The sequence below is a fragment of the Myzus persicae genome, unplaced genomic scaffold (assembly GCF_001856785.1).
Source record: "Myzus persicae strain clone G006 unplaced genomic scaffold, MPER_G0061.0, whole genome shotgun sequence".
In the NCBI taxonomy this organism is placed as follows: Eukaryota; Metazoa; Arthropoda; class Insecta; order Hemiptera; family Aphididae; genus Myzus; species Myzus persicae.
This window is the reverse complement of record NW_019103886.1, coordinates 111,455-133,649: the sequence shown is the minus strand read 5'-3', so window position 1 is coordinate 133,649 and position 22,195 is coordinate 111,455. Positions and strand designations below refer to the sequence as shown.

The 22,195-nt window shown below is 31.4% G+C and overlaps 1 protein-coding gene across 3 annotated transcripts in view; it reads left to right on the top strand.

The window, feature by feature from the left end:
- The first annotated feature begins 6,100 nt into the window (after nucleotides 1–6,100).
- Nucleotides 6,101–22,195, top strand: part of LOC111035897 (serine/threonine-protein kinase BRSK2) — a 106,353-nt gene continuing 90,258 nt past the window's right edge. For 2 of the 3 annotated variants that reach the window (XM_022317718.1, XM_022317720.1), the window contains exon 1: nucleotides 6,102–6,794. In XM_022317718.1, coding sequence (XP_022173410.1) covers nucleotides 6,698–6,794 — 97 coding nt within the window. In that variant the 5' untranslated portion in view covers nucleotides 6,102–6,697. Of the gene's footprint in view, nucleotides 6,795–22,195 lie in introns of all 3 variants that reach the window. The other variant, XM_022317719.1, reaches the window with a different exon arrangement.

Genomic DNA, 22,195 nt, shown 5'->3' with positions numbered 1-22,195 from the left:
TGTTTCTATGCCCTAATATAGTTTCATTAAAATAATCTTTTGCATGCAAAATTATTAATTTTTCATATAAATGTAAAATATACTAAAGAAACAAAGCAAAATGGGAGTTACCCGTTTCCGCCAAAAGTGTACCTTTACCTTTTCCCTTAATTCACTTTTCCGCCAAATTATAAATTGTTCGATTCCCTTTTCCGCCAAAACCCTGCCTTTCCCTTTTCCCCCAATTCTCTTTTCCGACAAATCAAAAAAGTTAGTCTAGTATAATTTTAATATTTTTAATATATTATAAATTATAAATTATAATTTTATTTTTATTTTATATACATTAAAAAGTTTGTACTATAATGATATATATTCCTATAACGTACCGTAATTTCAACCAAATGATAAATTTATCACTGATTATCGGGATTATTTCCCAAACGCTATCGATTGCTTGTTGTACCAGTTATATTGTTACAGTTGACAGTTGTATGATACGTACGAAACCAACCGTTATTGTACCTATAATAGTACGCAGCCTAGTCGCTTTCTAACCGTTCTCGATAAACTATAACTTACTATTGAATTTATTACTTCTTTTGAACCGAAATATTGTTGACTGACATATTGTATATTTTATAAATAATATTCAAACATTATTCAAATGCTAGACTTACTTTTTTGATTTGGTGGAAAAGAGAATTGGGGGAAAAGGGAAAGGCAGAGTTTTGGCGGAAAAGGGAATCGAACAATTTATGATTTGGCGGAAAAGTGAATTGGGGGAAAAGGGAAAGGTACACTTTTGGCGGAAACCGGCCATGCCCAGCAAAATATCAGTTTATACAAATTATTAGGTAGTTAAGTGAATCCTAATTTAAAAAATATTATTCAGAGTCATATTTAATCTATAATATTGTGATGATTGATTTTCTTATCAATATTAGTTTGAGTTATTTCGTCATGATATTTTTTATATGATATTATAACGAAAACATTTTTACATTTTTTTTATAAACCATTAGATTTTTTATAAAATATTCAAAATAAACCCCAATATGGCAATAGGTATTTTCCTAAGACATTTTTTTGCACAAAATGCTCTAAAAAATGTCTTGTGTATCAGTTCATTGGTAAAGAATCATCAAGAAAGCTTATCCAATTGGAACTGCATACTCTCAGTAAAAAGATGTAAAAAGGTAAAAAATCCGGTCCTTAATTATAACTATAATTGTTTAAAATATAATAATATACAATCGGTAAGTAACGCATTAGCCATCACGGTTAGTTGTAAGACTGACATTTATTCAATCATTGTCAAGATCTTTAGTACATTAAAAAACATAATGAATTATAGTAATATATGATTTATAATTCTAAAAACGTTGGTTGGTACTGTTACAAAAGTGAAATAATTATTAACTTTACTACCTTACTTTTTAAATGACACAAAACATTTACTAAAAAGTTCAATTACTATTCATTGTACTCTAATTTATGGTTTATCACCATGATAAACATGCATAATATTTATCTTAAAATCCATGTTGACGTGCACCGTGATCCAGACAACAATACAGATATAAGGCGTAAAATATATACATTAATTTAATGATAATATTTCTATAATGGTAATCATGGTCGCTTGGATATTATCCCATCAAAAACTATGGTAATATTATACTACGGGGGCTTATCAAAAATAAATTATGTAGATCACACTATGTAGCATATTTTGATACATCTCATATTCTCGTACACCTAATACAATTGTGTGGGTATATATACAAATAATATTATAATACATGTTTGACAGTCCAATACGAGCTCGTTACGTGACAAATTTTAATCGAGGATTTAAAATACTCGTAATGATAATATTTATACAATATATATGTACTGCGCCATGTAAAGCAAGTTTGGGTAAGTATTATGATATTATAATATGAGCACACAAAAACACAGACACACACAGGCTCAGACACACGCACCAACTAGCCTGTGTGTAGGTCGAAATAATACGCAGCAGTGATGGCATTTAAAATATTATAATTATTATGTGTGTATTGTTTATTAGTTAGGTTTTTTCGCCACGTCGCTAGATACACTAGCGAAACACACTATTGCAATAACAATGATAAAAAAAAAAACGCCGGAAAAAATACAATTTTTTTCGGGTTTTACGTCACTCCGCGTATGCTTTATTATTGTTTTGTTGGTTTTTTTTTTTAGCGTGACCCCGCGAGCAAACTGCTATACGTACAAAGGAAGAAGCGATAAAATACAAAAAAAAAAGTACCACGAAAAACCAGTAATAACAGCAATACAAATAAATAAAGTTATCGTAAATAAAGTATCTAAGCCCGGCGGCTGCAGTTTTCCGACATTTTCACCCACCGTGCCGGGAAATTGTGCACACGCACGCACCCCCGCGATCTTAACGAGCACCTACGTAAATTATTGTTATAATATATATAATACGCTATAACGATAACATTCCATAGGCACGCGCGACTCCTGCGACAAACTTCGGACGATCGTCTATAACGCAAAATAACATTTGCCTAAATATATAATTTAAAAAGGTCGGTATACGATATCGTTCTTGAAGACGGAAGGCCAACGGACGCGATGAATAATATTACAATATTGTCGGGATTTAGGGGGTCTAAAGTATCATCACGTAAAAACAGCAGCTCACATTTATCATATTCATAAATCATACGTCATATTGCATTGTAGGTACTAGGTATAACCTATATATTGTGTACCAAATATATGTTTTGTGCCAATTTGTAACTCAAATAACTCTAACTAACTTCTAAATTTGAATAAAATATTTATAACCTAACATTATACATATAATTAGGTAATATCGATTTTTGGAGGAAAATATACAGGGTTTTATGTATAATTTGGATACTTCAGAGTCCAATAGAAGCACACTTTGACGTTATAGTATGTATATTAATATATTACATAGTCTGTATATTATATGGTGTGTATCGTAAAGGTATTTTATGATCACTATTACAGGTTACTTCACTTATTATTTTCACAATATTATAGGATCTGTAATCAAATAATGTTAGGAACACTGGTAGTGGGATTAAAAAGATTTAGTTGATAGACATCATAATAATTAAAGGGTTGCACCCCACCACAAAATTTCAGGACATTTTTAAAATGATTTCAAAATTCTGTGTGTGGACAAAACGAATAAACCTATAGTCATGTATTAAAGTTGTGATTTGTATGAAGGTTACTACAAAAGTCAAAAATGTTGCATACCCAGCGTACCTATATTGGCTATAGCTAGGATACCAACCTTATGTGGTACATAAGTTCCCCCTATATAACAGCTCCCCCACCAAAAAAAAAAAACTAAGTCTTGCACCATTGGCTCCCTGTCAATATTTAATATACTAGAAAGAGTATTTACTTTTACTAATTTTTACCCATGTTCCCAATGGTTTTTGTCAAAAATATTTTCGTACAAACACGAAACACGTCGAACCAATAAATAGATGGAATGGAATGTGATGGAACGAACACACCTGTTTTTTGTCTAGGCTGGTATAATATTATGTCTTTCTCGATCTTTTGATTTCACCACATCGAGAGGTAGGCACAACCATGAATCATTTATAGACCACTAATGATAATGACGAACTGACGAATAACTGCAGTTACGGGAATTCGCTCATCAGTAAAAATAACCTATGATTTTGTGTACCACACATTTGTATAAGTCTATTATGCACGCGCCGTTGTGTAAAAAATCTTTAAGCCAACACAACTGATACCATTGTTACTCTTGTTGATAATGTTATATCACTGCGACATCGTTACAACTACTTTTTCTATATGCTCTTTCCATATCCCTCAGAAACTATTTTCTACGAGTGAGTACCATATCGTCTCTCTTTTCATTGCATAGTTGTGCAAGTTGGCCTAAAAATGTATGTTTTGTGGAGATATGAATGCCGCAACCACGTGATGGCGCAGCTGCTCGTACGCTACTCTCCTACGCATGATAATTTCAGTACAGTGACGATGTGTGTACAAGTCATTAGGAAATAATTTATTAAGCTACAATAGGAATGGGTAATAATATAATATGCTGTGTACTGGTGTATTATTCCACAACGAGGAATAATAATATGTCCCTTACAGCGGCCCAAGATCTCCCCTTCGGAGTCGCCCACACCCCCACCACCACTTTCCCAACCGTGCCCGGCCCGCCGTGCACGCAATACCCGCCGCCGCCGGTGTGCAAACGGAGCGAAAACCGAGAGAGCCACTTTCGGGCCTCGAAGAGGCGCCGCCACCGCCGCCGTATACGATCATTTTTCACGGGGTGTTTTCGAAAGGGGACACGACGACGACGACTTGGCGGCGGCGGAGTCGTTACTGCCCCGAACGAACGGGGGGGTGGAAGGATGAGACATGCGCAATGCTGGCGCCGCCGACACTACTCGACGAAAAGGGTCCGCCGCCGCCGCCGCCGCCGCTAGGCTATCGACCAAACATCGCGTTGTTTTCTCGAATCGATACTTGCCGCGGGTTTTCGTATACCGTTTTTCGCGATTGTGTGTATATTCACGCACACACGCACACGCGTCACACGCCCGACGCGGTGCGTTTTTTTCTCGCCCCCACCGCACCCCTAACTTTCCGGCCTGCTTGCGTGCGTATGTGCGTGTACTGCACATATACCGCGACCCGACGTGCGTTACTCGCACACGATGGGGTAGCTTACCTTTACGCGGTTGTCAGGGCAGTTCGTGGGCGCGCGCGTGTGTGTGAGTGTGTGAGGTGAGGAGGGGGTGCAATCGGCGACCGCGGAATACGTGCGGGTTTATGCGGGGTTCGCATGGTGGTGGCGAGGGCGGGCGGAGGTGGGATGGGGTTGGAAAATTTAAAACCTGAATGACGAAAAACAAAAACAAGTCGTAACGATGATGCATATAATATTGTATAGGTGCATCCACCTTTATCATTATAGTAATATTCTATTACAATCGATATACGCCGAGCGAATGATGGCAATTGCCGCACGATCGATAAAGAAAATATAATATTTTCCCGAGGGTTGATGGTCGTCGTATTGTTTTGGTTTTTCTATTTTTTGCCTTATAGTAGGCAGCGAATTTTTGCTTATAATAATTTTTCCACTCATTTCCGTGTGTTCACGGACCCGCGACGAGTTCCTGCGTGCTCGCCCCTCCCTGTATATATTACAAAGGGACGCGTGTCCGACTCGGTTTCGAGGTTTTCCGGTCTCCGCGGCACCCCGTAGCCACGCTCAGTGGATTCCGAAAATTCCAAAAATTCTCGCCGCAGCTCCCAATAAAATATAAAATTAATAAATCACCCGAGCACGTATCACCGCATGCTTATAATATATTATTATTTACCTACCCGTCGTACACACACATTGTGTAGTTAAATTGTTATCATGAGCTAGCGATCGTTTACAAATAGGATATTCACATGGAACAGGCAATCCAAATCGATTGCATCTGTATCGATCATCGTTTTATGTTGTACGGTCGTATTTTTGTCGATCGCGCGGGAGACGGTATGGGCAAGTTAGTACAATATATAATGTTTACTAAATTATCGCTGCCGACGATCAGTTCTCGGGGCGTATAGGTACACCACGAGGGTATCTAATACAATAATAATGTAATGAAAATCGTAAAAATCGCGGGTGTGGCGCGGAAAGATCGTCTAGCGATGAATAATATACGCTAAGCGATACTAAAAACGACATGATCGCGGGGAAGTAAAAATAAAAAACGGTATTCGGGGTTTTTCGGCGACAGCGGTGGGTCGTCGACCGCGTAACGCGACGACGTATACCTTATAACGATATATTATATTATTAATACGCCAATGGTAACATCGTACAGATAATGAGACCTACCGAAAACAATAATAATCACAATAATAATATAATAATAATAATAATAACGTTATCGCGTGCGCACGCTAGTGGCGCGCGGTCCGTCAATAATTTTCCCGTGCGCGCTATCGATAGCCGGCCGCGCCGCCCGTTGCAGATGTATTCGAGGCGGCTTACGTGCTGTGTATACCGTGGTGTCCCTCCCCGGGTTTAAAACGCAATACCAAAGCAGTTAGGCAAAACGTTCGGCACGCGCACCATGTGTATTGCATCGCGCAAGGGACGGTCGTCAGCAGTCGTCGTCGGATCAGCGTCGTACTCGCACACGCGTTTTCCGCGATCGCTGTAATAACGATATTGTCTCGTCGTGTTTATAATAATTTATCAATTATTATTATTATTATTATTATTATTATTATTATTCGTTGTCGTTGTCGTCGTTATTGATATCGTCGGCGAAGATTTCATGATTTATTTTCCACCGTTCGCCAGACCTCCGTTCGACGAGTGACGACCCTTGCCGGCACCATCACACTACAACTGGACCGAGGAAAACCGTAATTTTTCAACCCGTATCGGTTTCGCCAATCTTTCCCGTCCGATGTGCACGGACTTCGCCGAAGCACACCGCCGACGACGCAACCGCCGCCGTCGCCGTGCCCGAGATGCTTCTCCGAATGTGGCTTCTCGTCCGAGTCCCATCGGCGGCGACGGCACTCACCGGTCACTGATCAGCTCGATCCCGCAGCCACGACGACCGTTATTGTCGCACTGAAAACATTCAAAAAGCACACCGTCGCGAGAACCATGCACCAAGAACAGTTCGTGTACTCATCGACCGTGGACGTCCAGCAGTACGTCGGACCGTACAGGTTGGAGAAGACTCTGGGCAAAGGACAAACAGGTAAGACAAGTTGACGAGGAGGATTAGGTCGGGTTATAGGTCTCTGATGGGTTTGAACGAGTGTTGCTGCAAATTGCAATTGGGGTGTATAAACGTATAGTAGCGAAAGCGCGACAGAATTTGGACTAGGAGGCAGCTTTCGTCTTCTCCACTTTATTTAAATAATCTATTATCTATAGCCACAAGTCAGCCGTGATAGATGATAATAATATTGTGTTATTTATGTTATTCACACAAATTACATGTAATTATTTGTATTATTAACGTATATAGCGCTTATAAATACACGAATTCAAACAGTTAGTATAGATGTTCAATACGACTCAGCCACTCAGGTCGAGTTGATTGTTAAGCTTAAATCAAACAAGTTAAACAATATCCATCTAGGGGATTTTTTTGAAATATTTTGTTAAGTTAAATAGTTCTTGTTACGATTTTATTCACCTGGTTTAACTTAACGCACAGTAGAAAGCGGTACGAAAAATGTGTGATTGAAGTAACAACGAATTAGTTTCAGTTACCTATGTACATTGAACTTACCGAGATTTGATTCGATGTTAATTTGTACAAGTTAGTATATTAACCATAAATAGAATTAATAGAAAAAGGTAACTCAATAAGTTAAAGAGTTGAAATACCTATCTTTTTAGGCACTTTTTTTTTCCTAACTTTAACTTCTTAACACGCTCCGTATACTATACTATAAAAACCGTTATCTTATTATTGTACGCGGTACGTTATGTTTTTTGACCAAAGTGGCTTAGTACAAGTTTTCAAAGAATGATTTGTACATATTATCAAAATATTTCATGTTTCGCTTAAAGAAAATTAAAAAAATGACTCAACATTATTTGCACTTCGCATTATCAACAATAATGTCCGCCAAAAAATTACTTTAAATTATTTTACGCGGAGTAAAAAACAAAGCATGATTCTAAGATGAATTATCGGTGTACAAAATTGATTACTAGGGGGATGGAATTCTTAAGGAAAATTAAGCAGAGAGATGAAATATGCGAATGAAGAGATGTCATTCATCCATTGAATAAGGGAGCGGACCACAATTCGACCATTAATTATTTTGAAAAGTTTGAATTTTATTTTTACAATAAATTTAATGTGCAAATTTGATGGTGAACTATATAACTGTATTATGTTTTTTCCAACTCAAATTTGAACCATCTTCATTTATCATAAAATATATATCATTATTGTCATGTTGGTACTTTCTATATACGAATCACATGGTACAACAAAAACGTACATCGTTTTAGTGGACTTAAGATTAACTGTTTATAATTTACATACATTCACTTTAAACCGTTTTTCTTGTGATATATTAAACCCAATAAGTCTGTGACATCAAAATTGTACATTTTTTAGTATAAAAACCTTAAAAAAAAAATAACTTATTTCATTTTTATAATATTCTACATTTTTAATGAGTCAAAATAATCGTTTTCTTTATTCAAATTGTTTATTATTACAGCAGTGTGAACTAAAAAAAAATATACGTGGACTGCATAACTAGTATTTACCTTAACTTTAAAACTTATATTATTAGGTAGTAATAGTTTTTGGTATGTTTGCTTATAAATATAACTATTATTAGTTTTAACTAATGATACAATAAAATATTACTTAGTCATCACAGATGTATGTATAATAAATATTTATATTTAAATATAAACAATATACGAATATTATTCAAGCATCAAGCAGACTATATTAAAAAATGTATCGTTACACAAATAGACGTGTTATTCATTTACAAGAGAATTATTACATTTTTAACTTTGAATAATTCAATAATGTTGTGTTATGTCACGCAATGAAGGCTTTATATTTAACAAAACTGTGTATGACATATTTAATTTTAAAACTGAGTAATTTCATTCTACTTACATACATTTATTTTAAGAAATATTTTTTTTCTCTCATTGTAATATAACTCCGAATATTTTGTAGATATATCTATAAATATAAGATATCTTATAATAATAAACTTATAAATATAAATAAATATTTAAAGGTAAAAATCATCAAGTATTAAAAGATTAAACACTTCAGAAACGCCAATAACCCTGGTCGTTGAGGCGTATTTTTAAATAATAAATAATAATAAATAAAGATTAAACACAGTGTATATTCAAGAACATTTTAATTGGATTCTTTCAAATGAAATTCAAGTAATCTTGCAAAAAGGTGTTTGTACCTAGTGTTTTTTGGAAATGTGATAAAAGGCAAAGTTGGCTGTGTAATTTTAAAATAATATCGTAGGTAATAGATATAAATTATGTTGACGAACTTTTTAACAAAATTCGATTACCGAAAGTTCAGAAATTGCTTTTTAAACTAAAACCGTAAAAAAAAACATAAATATATTTCTTGTTATATGTTTTGAAAATATATTGTGTACATTGGAGATTTTAGTAAACATATCTATTACTCAAGACAAATTTATTCTCTAATTCGTTTCACTCGTTTACATAATGCAGAAATATGTATAAAAACAACAAAAATCTTTTTATTATTATTAAAAATACCCTCGGCATCGTGGCCCTTGGGAACACACTAAAATTTTTAAACTTTATTTGAATTCGTTAAAAGTATCTTAATAGGCCTAGGCTTAGGAGAAACTTATTCAAACTATAAATTAGGTACCTATATAATGTGTACTATTAATAGTTAATATTTAATGATATTATGTAGGGAATAAAAATGTCCATTTCAGTTATTGTCGCAACTTGCAATCATAAGTACTTCAGTTTGTTGAACATAAATCGTATAAATTGTGTCCAAACTTCAAAGTAGAGACTACGTCTTATATATAATTCACTACTCAGTACCTAAAGGACATTTAATTTGCATGTGACCTGTGGCTGTTAATATAAATAAGAACATTGAAAAAAAACATCTTAACAAATTACTTTATTTTTATCTTCCTTAAATTTGAGTTGGTAAAATGTAATGTACCTAATTTTTTTTTTATGTAACCACTTACTGTGCTTAAACTGTTTAATTTGTATTTAATTATAAATTTAATTTATTTTCATATGATTTTATATTCTTAAAATGTATTGGTTTTATAATGATGTTTTTTTTCTTTTGGGAAACATTTTTCAATATTTTATATTTATAGTTTGACTATATAGTTAAGGTTTATACTTGGTTAAGTATTATAAAAACTTGTTTACAGTTACAAAAACATATTTAAAGAGAGATTGTTTTGAGTTGTGATTTTATTAAAATATAATTATATCACAAAAAATGTAAACAATACCTACATATAAAACGTTTAAGGAGAGTTTTCTGAAAAATGTTCGGCATTAGTTTTTTTTTGTATTTGACAGCAATTTATTGAAACCGATCAATTTAAATAATTTAATTATACTTCTCACGAAGTGTACAAAAAAATTACTATCAAAATAATGTCATAAAAATATATGAATAATATTAAAAATATATTTAGTGGTACTTCGTAAAACGTGTAAAAACAATAAATTATGACGGATGAAGCTTAGCGAAAATAAAATAATGTGTACAATATACAATATACATACATTGATTTATAGATTTAAAACTTTTTTCCCAAATCTCATAATATAATAATATGTCATAAGTCATAACGCATATAAAAGACAAATAAGTAGAACTCGCAGTATGTTGTATATGCCTCTAATTGTTATGTTTAATTTTTTTTTTATTGCATAAATAATTTTTGATTACAATTATCTAAACCTATTTGTGTAGGTAGATCTAAATCACACAAAGGTTAATACCTACGTGTTTGGAAATTATTATAACAATATGTGCTTTGTAAAATAAATACTTGAGCCATTGTGGACATTGTAACGAAATTCAAATACCTATATTTAACTGCAATTAATACCCGCTCTGATTGTAAATTACTTTTATCTTATACAAATATGTGTTGTTATATATAGGTACGTGGGTATAAAATATATTACGCGTTTGAGCGCTTCAACGTACCCATATAGTGCAAAGGAATCTCAGTTATTTTATACGTACTCATTACTACTGCATTATACATTTATCGAACTTCTCTTTTGCTCGTTTCCAAATTGTATGTTCCTGCTGGCTTGTTTGAATAAATTTCCATGCGATAAAAATGCATCACGAAAACGCCTTTTCCGTCCTCATTAAGTGACCACGTTTGTTTATTGTACAAAGTAAGCTCGCTGTAGATTACGCAAACGATCGATATCGTGCTGTACATATAAATATATATTATACATAGGTAGTGGTATTTTACGTAAAACATTTTTTTCATTCTCTACAATACACCATCAACAAATCCTACAAGAGTGAAAATACCTATTGTCATACTCTACCAATGTATATATTGTTACAAAGTTTAGAGATTTCATAGGGAGAGGAAGTAAGCTTTGGCATTTTTGTCCCATTGACTCTTTAGTGGCTTTGACACATGTTTGCAGGCAAGTAATCGATTGTCATTAATTCTAAGGCTTAAAGTTCAATAAAACCGTGAAAATAACCTCTATAACCTCCGCGTTAAAATATATTTGAAAGAAAAATATAGAAACCACAACGCATTAAATTATACCAAACAAAAATATGCATTACATTCTATTTTATTATTTAGTAATATACCTTCATACATACAATGCACTTACTATATCTTTGGTAGGTAACTAAAATAATTAAAGTAGAAATGTGATATTTAATGTAGGTATAAAATTAATTAAAATATGTAGGTACTGAAAGTTGAAACACAATACAGGTTAGGTAGGTACTCTTGTACTCGCCATTTTTAAGTATTGCATACTGAATATATAGTAAATTACTTGAATTAATTTTTAATTGAAAACTTAGTAAGTGTTTTAAAAGTACCTATTTCTTAATTGAATTTGTTATGAGATGGACTTAAAAGAATTAAAAAAGAATTAAAACATCATTTCAATTCATTATAATTTTTTCAATACAACCGCGTGTATTTATTTCAACGATAAGTTGAAAAGATATTATTTTAGCTTATAAGTTTTTAATTAACACGTTTAAATATTTAAGGACTTGTGAATCAAACTAATAATATTCGATTAGTTATTTCATTCACGTTAAACTTAATCTTTGGCCAATATTTTTGTTAAATTAAGTAGATTTTATTCAAACATTTACAAAAGCGTTGGGTAGGTAAATACTACGATGGTATTATTAAATGCACAAGCTAAATACTACACCTAGCATAATTTATGAAAACAGCTTTGATCGGAGATTTATCATTTGTACTAAACGAATAAAGTAAATAGACGTGTACGTGTCTTGTACATATATTAATAAAACCTTACCGATGCTCAAATTGTCAAGGTTTACTACCAAGGTTTACTAGGTTAAGGACACATTGACTGTCCAATGACCCATATGTGGTTCATTGTTTACTTATTAAATTAGTCCCCCGAGAAAAATGTTAAATTATACCTTCAAGTACGTTACGTTCCAAAAATGTAGTTCAAAGGCACGTATAACATAAAATATCCGTTCCGGACAGCACCTCGGTCCATCAGTTCTAGTACAGATCCCGAATGGGTTGGTTCGGGCTGAGTGCACGCGTTGCATTAAAAGTTTTTTTACAATATTCAGTTCAATCTAGCTAGTACGATCATAATAAATTATACAATTATAACAACGTTAACAATATTTTCGTATGTGGTATACGGTTTACGCATTATATTTGATATTTATTTTGTATTATTTTGTGCAGCCATTTCTAGATTTACTTAGTTGTGAGTAAGATAAAAAGTGGCCTCCTGCCAAAAAATATTGATGACCTATCTTGTGGGGGGGGGGGGGGGGGCTAGAAGATAGTTGAGTTGGTTATAAGTTGTATGTGGAAAGTAAATGAAACGAATTTCAGCACAGTATAATAGGATTACTGTTTAAATTCTACCGACAGTAAACGGAAGCAATTCTACGCTAACCTATTACTTATTGTATTTACAACCCAGCCTCGGACAGTTGGACATATGTCATTCATCAGTACGGTCAAAACACTGCGAGTAGAAACCCAAGGCATGATAAGGGTAGTTCCCATTTCCTATCCAACTACCCGAATAAACCTGCTCCGACGAGAAAGACTTAGTGCTGTTGTAGGTATCTATTAATCTCGCTAACCGTATTTTGTTTTTGAATACAAATTACTGTCAAGCCTACAAAAATAGAAAACCGTTGAAATAAATTATTGAAATGGATCACGGATGAGGTAAGGACAACCCAAAAGAAAATCGCCATGATATATATCCCAATGAAGATCAAAGGATTGGTAACTTTGAATTTATCTTTACTTTCAATCATTCTGTAAACGAGTTATAATGTAAGATAGTAAAACGCCAGTATAATATATTAGATTTGAAAGAGTTTCGTATTGACAACCTACAGCTCTATAGTATAGGATTCAAACAATGCGTACAATTGGGAATAAAATCATATGGGTTTTGAATGATCTTTAAAATATGAACTGAAAGTTCTGCGCCGAACTAAACTCAAATCGTGAACAATTAAATTAAAAATAATAAAAATTCTAACTTATTGTTTGTTTCCACCATATTTTTGATCATATTGTAAGCTAAAATATAATGTTATAACCCGGTCGCTGGATTACTCAGAATAATTTCAACTAGTAATTTAGCATAACGCTGGTGTTATAAATGTTAATACAAGTAAACTACAAGAAGATAATTTTTTATAGTCATTAAATATTACAGTACATTTAGCCTCACATTTTGGATAGAAACATTTAGCTCAAATGCTTACTACTTCAATGTGCAGACATTATGGTATACGAAATTATGATTATTGTGGTTGTAATATCCCATAATATGGAATGTTTTAAATTCTCGAATTTATTTTTCATTTCATTTTATTTGTTTATAAAGCCTGGAGGGCCTGTACTTGTAGAGAAGTCACTGTGATAGTAATTTCATTAAAGTGGTAGGTCGATTTGAATACCCCTTATACATTCTTAAAGAGAGGCTAAAATATGTTTTGCTTCTTTAAACAATTTGAACGTTTAATAATTTACAAAATGTTACAATAAACCTCTAGAATAATAATTCCCAAGCCAATATGATTATTACTTTTTGATTTCATCATAATTAAATTACGAAAAATAATTAACACATTCAATTAAGTTAGTTTATTCAGTTTTATTAATTAAATATGCATTATTTTAACAATTCTTCATAACTCTTGAACCTCAGTAAGTCCAAAACTTATGTTAAAATAATCCAGCATTCCCCCCCCCTCACGTAATCACCTGTATAGTAATGTAATAATAATAATCTTTTAAATATACGATCAAAACCTCGAAATTTCAGATTTATTCGTCAAGACTCAATGTAAAATCTAGCCTTAGGTTTTGTTTAGTTATTGTTAGTTAAGTTGAGTAAGTCTAAAGTTGACAGTGTATACCCAACTAAATATAACCTTAGTGTGTCTAGTGTCTACACGTGCGAGTACAATATTAAATTGGCAAAATTAATATTTTGAATTATTACGATTTTAGTACTTAACTATAACTATCTAATAATTTATATGGCAAAAAACATGAATAATTACACACTACATAGACAGTAGAGAAAACTTATATTCATTATCAAATCATTTGATCTGTTATCATTTTATATTGTACTTGAAATAATTATACGCGTACTACTTATTCTACGTATTCTCATATTCAGTACCTATATTGTTAAAATATTGAAACCGAAAATGTTTAAAATTAAAATGATACCTAATACCTTTATCTTGAGTACTGAGAAACATTTATGCATTTTGATAAGTAATAATATTATTTAATTACATCGTAGTTTTAAAAATACGTTTAAATGTTTAGTAATTTTAATGTACTATAATAGATCCTATTGCTCCCACTGCTCGAAAATGTTGAAAAAATATAATATAGGTACTTTACAGCTTTATACCAATGTGTTTTAATTATACCAATACAATAATATTATTAAGAAGGCGATTTTCGTAGGAAGCTCCATTCAATTATATCGTGGTTATTACATGGAAATTACAATATACTGCAATAAAGTATAATTCAATGTATTGACGCTATGGAACTTTTGTGTTTTCTTTTATACATTTATTTATGTAGAAAATTTAAATGTATATAGGTATGAATGGCATAAAATAATAGGTATCTAAAAATAACAAGATAAAAATAAAACGTATCTCAGAAATCATTATCGGTCTTTTGATACACATCGTTTTTTTATATACACAATATATATAATATACCTGTGTACACAAGGAGATTTATAAAGGTTTTATATCCTTTAAAAAGACCACGAAATAAAAGAAGCAAACTAAATATTTGTTCAAATTGTACTTAGGTCGAGTTAAATTTTTCGCATTTTTGGTTATAAATACAAACAAATATTTTTTTAAAATCGGCCATAATTAAACTATGTTTTTTCGGATTACTCCGGTAATCATGTTTTTACGGACTTTATTGGTTTGAAGATTAAATTTTGTCTTTCTGCTAACACACTTTTTCGGTAAGCTGAATAAATGCTCTAAATTCTAATAGAGATTAAACGTTTTTAGTATATTCCGAAATTGTCCTATTGAAATTCAAATCTATTTGGTATGTTTAAGAAGTAATTTCTTTATTGTCTCAATAGTTTTGAAATGATGAATCTGATCAATCATGTATTTAACCTAGTTCCATCCTAGTTCGTTTTTTTATTCCACTGATTTATCATTTCATTCAAATTTAACAAAATTCTTAAATAATTAAACAATTAAACCACAATTACGCAACCAAATTTGTTAAAGAATACATTTAAAAAACTCTACCTACTGCTGTTTTATATTTTTAATATCAAAATTAATTAATTTTCATAGATTTTAAACACTGCTCAACAAATAATAATATACTTTAATGTTTAAATGTAATAAATAATAACACAAATCAATTATTGGAATAAACATAATTTTTAAATTAATCAATCGATGCGTCCTCAGTATCCACTGCATCAAAGTGGACCATCTCAGGAAGTAAATACGCTCAAAATACGGGAATTAAAAACGAGTTGGCAAAATAAACAACAAAATTTGTTTTATTCAACACCGCCGTAATTTTTCATATAAGTCAGAATTTATTTATACCTGGATGGAATCAATCTCAGATAATACCGGGAAATATCATTATCATTCTTATGCGTTTAATAATAATAATATGTTACAATGATCATAATTTTATTTTGATTTTCTAAAAATTTTTAACGACTTGATCTTGGTGTGCTTCTTAGTGAAATTAACATAGGTATATCGGTTATCTGCTAAATAATTGCTCTGTAATACTTTCGGAAATTCAAAAAATTCGGATACTTCCGTTCGTTGGCAATTTTATTCATTTCGGACATAATCTCGGGGAAGCGTAAAAATATTAAAAAAATAATAATTACATAAACATTTACATTGATTTCGGTTGATGATTTATTTCAAACGTAGTCGTATACAACACTGTTACACAGTACACTTTTACAATTTAAACAAAATATTATATATATTTTTAGAATATTTATATAATAGCTGCGTAGTTACATTATAGAGAATGTTGGATTGTTTTAAGACTATTTTATATCTAACATTAATGTACGCTGTAGATATTACTAAACTTATATATAAGTTTGTATTTCACCATCTATACGGGCGCATATTTAATTTCTTAAGGCTTACAAGACCGATTGTCCATTTTCATTAATAATGTGAATATAATACTGTCATTAAACTCTGAACAAACTTATTAATTATACTCGAAAACATTCATGTATAATAATTTTATGCAAACATGAATTTTTATCGTGCACTTGCTGTTTTTTTCAGTGTAATTTATTTTATTTTATAAACAAATTTATTAGAATTCTCCCAAGTATAACACCAGGAATAAAGAAATTGAATTAGGGCTTTTAGTCGGTATTGGACTTTGACAATTAACTAACAAATAGGTATAATATATATTATGTTAAACATGTTCGTAGGATAGTTATGAATTATATACAGTAAAACCTGTAAATATAGATATTAGGTATCAATATCTATGTAATAAATAATAATCATATCATTATTGGTTAAAGATAAATTAAATATTATTTTGTTATCAAAAATAAAAATATAGTCCTTCCGTCTTAATGATTTTATTGAAACTATAGCATGGAAAGTTATTTCAAGTTCATTAAACTCGCATAAAATGAAGCTGTTAACTAATTAAATTAAGTTGTAATATTGCCTTGCTAATTTTCCATGTTAGCTTTTATATTAAACTATCACTTGCATAGTAGGTACCTACTTAATATCAAGTTAAAATTTGATTGGGTAGATCCATTCATAGGCACACTTAGTAAACAGGATTCTGGATTACATAATAATTATTATTATTGATGTTAGTGTTTAATTTGATTAAAAAAAAATAGGGAAGATATACCAGGTACTTACTAAATAACTGTTTTATGAAAAATCACCTTTTAATAAATGTGTACAGTAAAAATAAAAAAAGAGCCATAAAATGTTCACATTTACTGTTATATTCTTGTTATGAAATAAATAACTCAAATCAAAAATTTCTTTTTAAATAAAGTCTCAGGTAGTTTTACGGTTATAAAGTACATAATTTGAAAAGATTTAGTTTTGTTTCTATCAAGGAGCCGCGAATACAAACGAAAAATCGATTCGTAGCACATAGAATCGCTTAAATTTAGACGGTCGGTTACAAATGCAGTTATTTAGTTAAAACCATTGTTATCACCCTCATATAAAACCATTGTACATGTTTTTATATATTATGTGATGTCGGTGAAAGAAAACCAGCACCCTGTCGGCGGAGTCGCAATGTCTGTGTAGGACCGCAGTGAGTTCGTCTCTGACACGAAATTAATCAATACCCCCGATTTCATTGTGAGTGGTGTATCCCCATAATGTATAGTGGAATACAATCCCTCCATCTCAGTCGCGCGGCTAATCGAGTTCAAATAATAGATAACTTGGTTATTTAATTCGAACACGATAAGACGCTTAAATCGTATCGGGCGGCGCGTGTAAAGAATTTACTGCGCTGTCAACCCCGTCAATGTCAATATGTGTTCAGTGGTGCGCCACTCGCCGCTATGCTTGTATACAATATTATGGTGTTTTTATATATGTATATATATATTTTTTATGTCGTTTTTCTGAGCTGGTGAATTGATTTTAAGAGAAAATCCATTGTGAACGAAATGTCTATATTATAAAATATACGCAGCCGTCGTATACCTATAGGTTTACAAAAGGATGTTATGATGTTTGCGTCTCGCGCGTACCAACACAATAATATAATAATAATTATTATTTTACGGTTTTTGTAGTCGTCGAAAACGCCATTAATGTACCCAACCGACCGTATTATGATATTGTGATTCGTTTAGATGCATAGTATAACATTACGGTTATCTATAAACACCCATTTAGTATACCATTTAGGCCGGATTAGGTGTCAGCGACGCATACGTGTGAGGGTGAGTGGGTGGGTTATAGGGATCTTAGTAATTATCAAAGGAGACGGGTGGATCAGCAATTAGCGACTATTTCTAAAGATAGTTTATGTTGTTTTAGTATTTTCTTAGTATTTTAGCCGAAAACATACCATACCTATTACTTATATTATAATATATTCCAAACCCATTAGAATATGATGTGAATATATTTCTGTAGTTTAAGTGGTATTGATTAAAATGAGTGGATTGATGCCTTTAATATCGAAGTTTTATTAAGGCTTTGCAAATGTTTTCGGTAGGTAATGTCGATCATAAGAAACTATTTAATTCTTATTCCGGCTTTGAAATGTTCAATGAAAGTTTTAAAAATAATTTAAAAATGGTGCAAAATATGTCTCAATAAATGTCTATATAAAATCAATGAATGTAATATACATTTTAGTGTACCTCAGGTCCTTGGTCCTATATTGTTTATTATGTATGTATATAATTAACAGTTTATGTAATATGGAAATTGATGGTTATATATGCTGATGATATGCAGAAGATACATGTTTAATATCTTCTGACAATACATTGGGTTTAGTGTATAGTAGAGAAGGTTCTGAATTAAATAGATTCATACAAACACTTAGTTAAAAAACAACAACGATTGATTATGAAAAAACAGTATATTGCATTTCATACATATAACTATACTCGAGGATAATAAAAAAATAATATCCTGTAATGATTATAATAATTCAGATAGTATAAATTATTTTTAAACTATAAGTAACGAAAGTAAAATATTTAGGTTTTATGTTGGACTGTGTAGTATACTAATATGAGATGTAATTGTCATGTATCATGTGTCAAAATACACTAAGGACATTAATTCATAAATTGTATAATTTGAATAAAACTTTTTTCAAGGATAATATGAAAATTGTGTATTCGTCACTATATCAGTATAATAATAGTCCTATATGGGGTGGTGATACTAAAAATACACTTATACCTCTTAGAACTTCACAGAATAAAGTTATTCGTATTCGCCTTTATATGATAGATCGGATCAGTTCTACAACAGAAAATTATAAAAAAATGGGTACACGACCTTTAATTGACTGTATAAAAATATGGTATATCTTTTATATTAAAAAAAACTCATGTTTAGATCCTTTTCCTTTATAATATTTTTTAATAAGACTCGAGAATGAAAAGTATGATCTTAAGGTAAATTATACAAAAATGGATATATATGCCAGAAATGCTGGATTATTTGGGACCCAAATAAGTCAGCCTAAGATCTCGGGAATTGACTGAATAATAATTTTAAGAAGCAAAATGTATTTATCTGAAATGTAATAATAAGAACGAAATTGTCTCCTCATTGAGTTCGTATAATATATTAATAAATTGTATTTTGTATTTGTAGTGTACAGGTAAATATTTTTCGGCCTTCAATAGCCCAAACTTTCCTTATAGAATATAGAAGGTGGATAAATCAATTGTTTATTATTTTGCATATTATATTTAATAAATGGTTGTATAATCGATAAAAAAAAAATTTTGAAAAAAGTGGAAAATGTCAAATGTATATATATATATTATGAACAGCTCAAAAATATCTAACATATTTTGAAGATTATTATTTTTGATAATTTCCAGAATAGTTTAAATATTTGGTGAAAGTTTCAGGTCACTAAAGTCATTCTTTTTTGAATATTACAATGAAAAAACAAAATCGATTTTGTCAAAAACTGGTGTTGCAAATATTCCCATTTTTCCAAAGTTTTTGTTAGTTTTTCTCAATCATTAATAAAAATAGTGTGAATTTCTAATAGTTTTTGACCTCTTTCTGACACAAATTACCAACTAGATCAAATTTGCTACTAGAAACCATAATATACCCAAATGTTGAAGATTGAAGTAAATTTTCTTCTTCAAAACAAGATGATGGACAAAAAAATACTCACTTGATTGTACAACCAAACAGTCCTCGCTCCACTTGAAATCTAAAAAAAATATGATTTATTTCGTTTAGCATTTATTTGTTTTCTAAACGTCCCAGCACTTATAGTTCCGTAACACACGTGCATCTGCAAAATAACACGAGGTAGCTAGATTTTCGAAATAAATTGTTATTTACTTGGGATAATACTCGGTACATATACCCAAACATATAAGTACATAAATACTTGAGTTACCTATGTTTTTCTACACATTCTATAAATATCGTTACATAAGAATACTTCATGACTAATGTCATCTCCACAGTTATCGTAACCCAATATTTGAACAACAATCTATTATGAGTTTATACATAATGTGTGTGTAAATAGTATATCCGTACATTGCATTAGGTATATAATATAAAATAGCAGGAATACTCGTACATTTCACGTACCGTCTACTTTTTACATTTATATTTACCTACTAATTATTTTTTTATGATGCATACGTCTTGTGAGCGTTTTAATACATTTTTAATTTCAAATTAACAAAACTGGGAAGGGGGAGAGAAAAAAAAACTATTGATTGACGTAAGAGAAGCGTATACATAGCGTGAGGGAAGCCACCAAAAGGTTACCCATTTAAAAGCTCTTTAACTATTGAGCGAAGCGCTCCCCGCCACCGGGTACCCCACCCCTCGCAAATGATAAGTGTAAACAGAGGGTGAAATAATTTGTGAACGCAGCACGAATATGAGCGGAGCGCGGGATTTCTATACACTGGTCTAAGCTCCGAGATATTATTCCCTTTGACTGTACCTATATAGCTGTAATACAATACGTACGTCGAGTATACCACGTATACCGTGCGTGGTGTACCGTCGACGGCAAGGGGAGAACGTTTTCCAAAACTATAATACAAAATATAGTTTAGAAAGTGTGCGCACAGTTGTAATAATCAGATGTAACATGGTACTATCTGTGCTCGCTCAAGCCGATGTAGTGTTATAGGTAATAATACAATTGAAGGTCGACACTGAAAAATTAAACCCGAAGAGAGCTAAACAAGTAAGTGCACAACAACAACATATATAATACAATATATCGTCGAGCGTGTGCAATATTTATATAATTTATAAACTGTATATAAGTTATATGCGAATAAACAAAGGCGAACAAGTGAATTAAACAAATGAGCTTGCGTTAGTTAAGCCAAGTCAACATTAACAAATAATATAATTAACTCTAAAAGCTTGTAAGTCAATAAAGAATACATTATTATTATTATTAAGTTAATATTTATTTTTTATTTTTATTACCACCCGAGTCATATGTAGTGATTGGGCGACTTTCAAATGTTTTAAATAATATAGTCAACTATTGTAACATTCATCCGATTCATGAGTCATCGTTATGTACTTACACAATAGTTAGGGAATAATAATAATAATACACAGATATTACGTTTGTGTCTACTATATTATTAAATATAATATTTTATTAAATTTGTCAGCTTATTTTTACTTAAAATCATCGTATTTATGATACCTGTAGTGTAAACAGCGTGATTAAACAAAAAAAAAGATATTTAATTAAGATTAAATTTTAACTGAGAAGTAGATACATATTTACACATGGCTTAAAGTAACTCAACTTATAATACATTTTTCAAATCCAGCGGAAAATGCTACGTTACTCAAATAGTATGGTCACTTAAATCGTAAAATTGATTAATAATTGCATTAGATAATTATAATAATATTATAGTAAACAAAAACCTTTTAAAAAAATTAACATTTCAACTATATGCTTATAATGCGTTCATCTTTGTGTACAAATGTAAGATAAAACTCAGTGATTTGGATTTTTTAAAAACATTTTTTATCGATTTGTCAAATACGTGCCAAGAACTTAAATAATATAATTATGCTTTGTTTTCAACCGT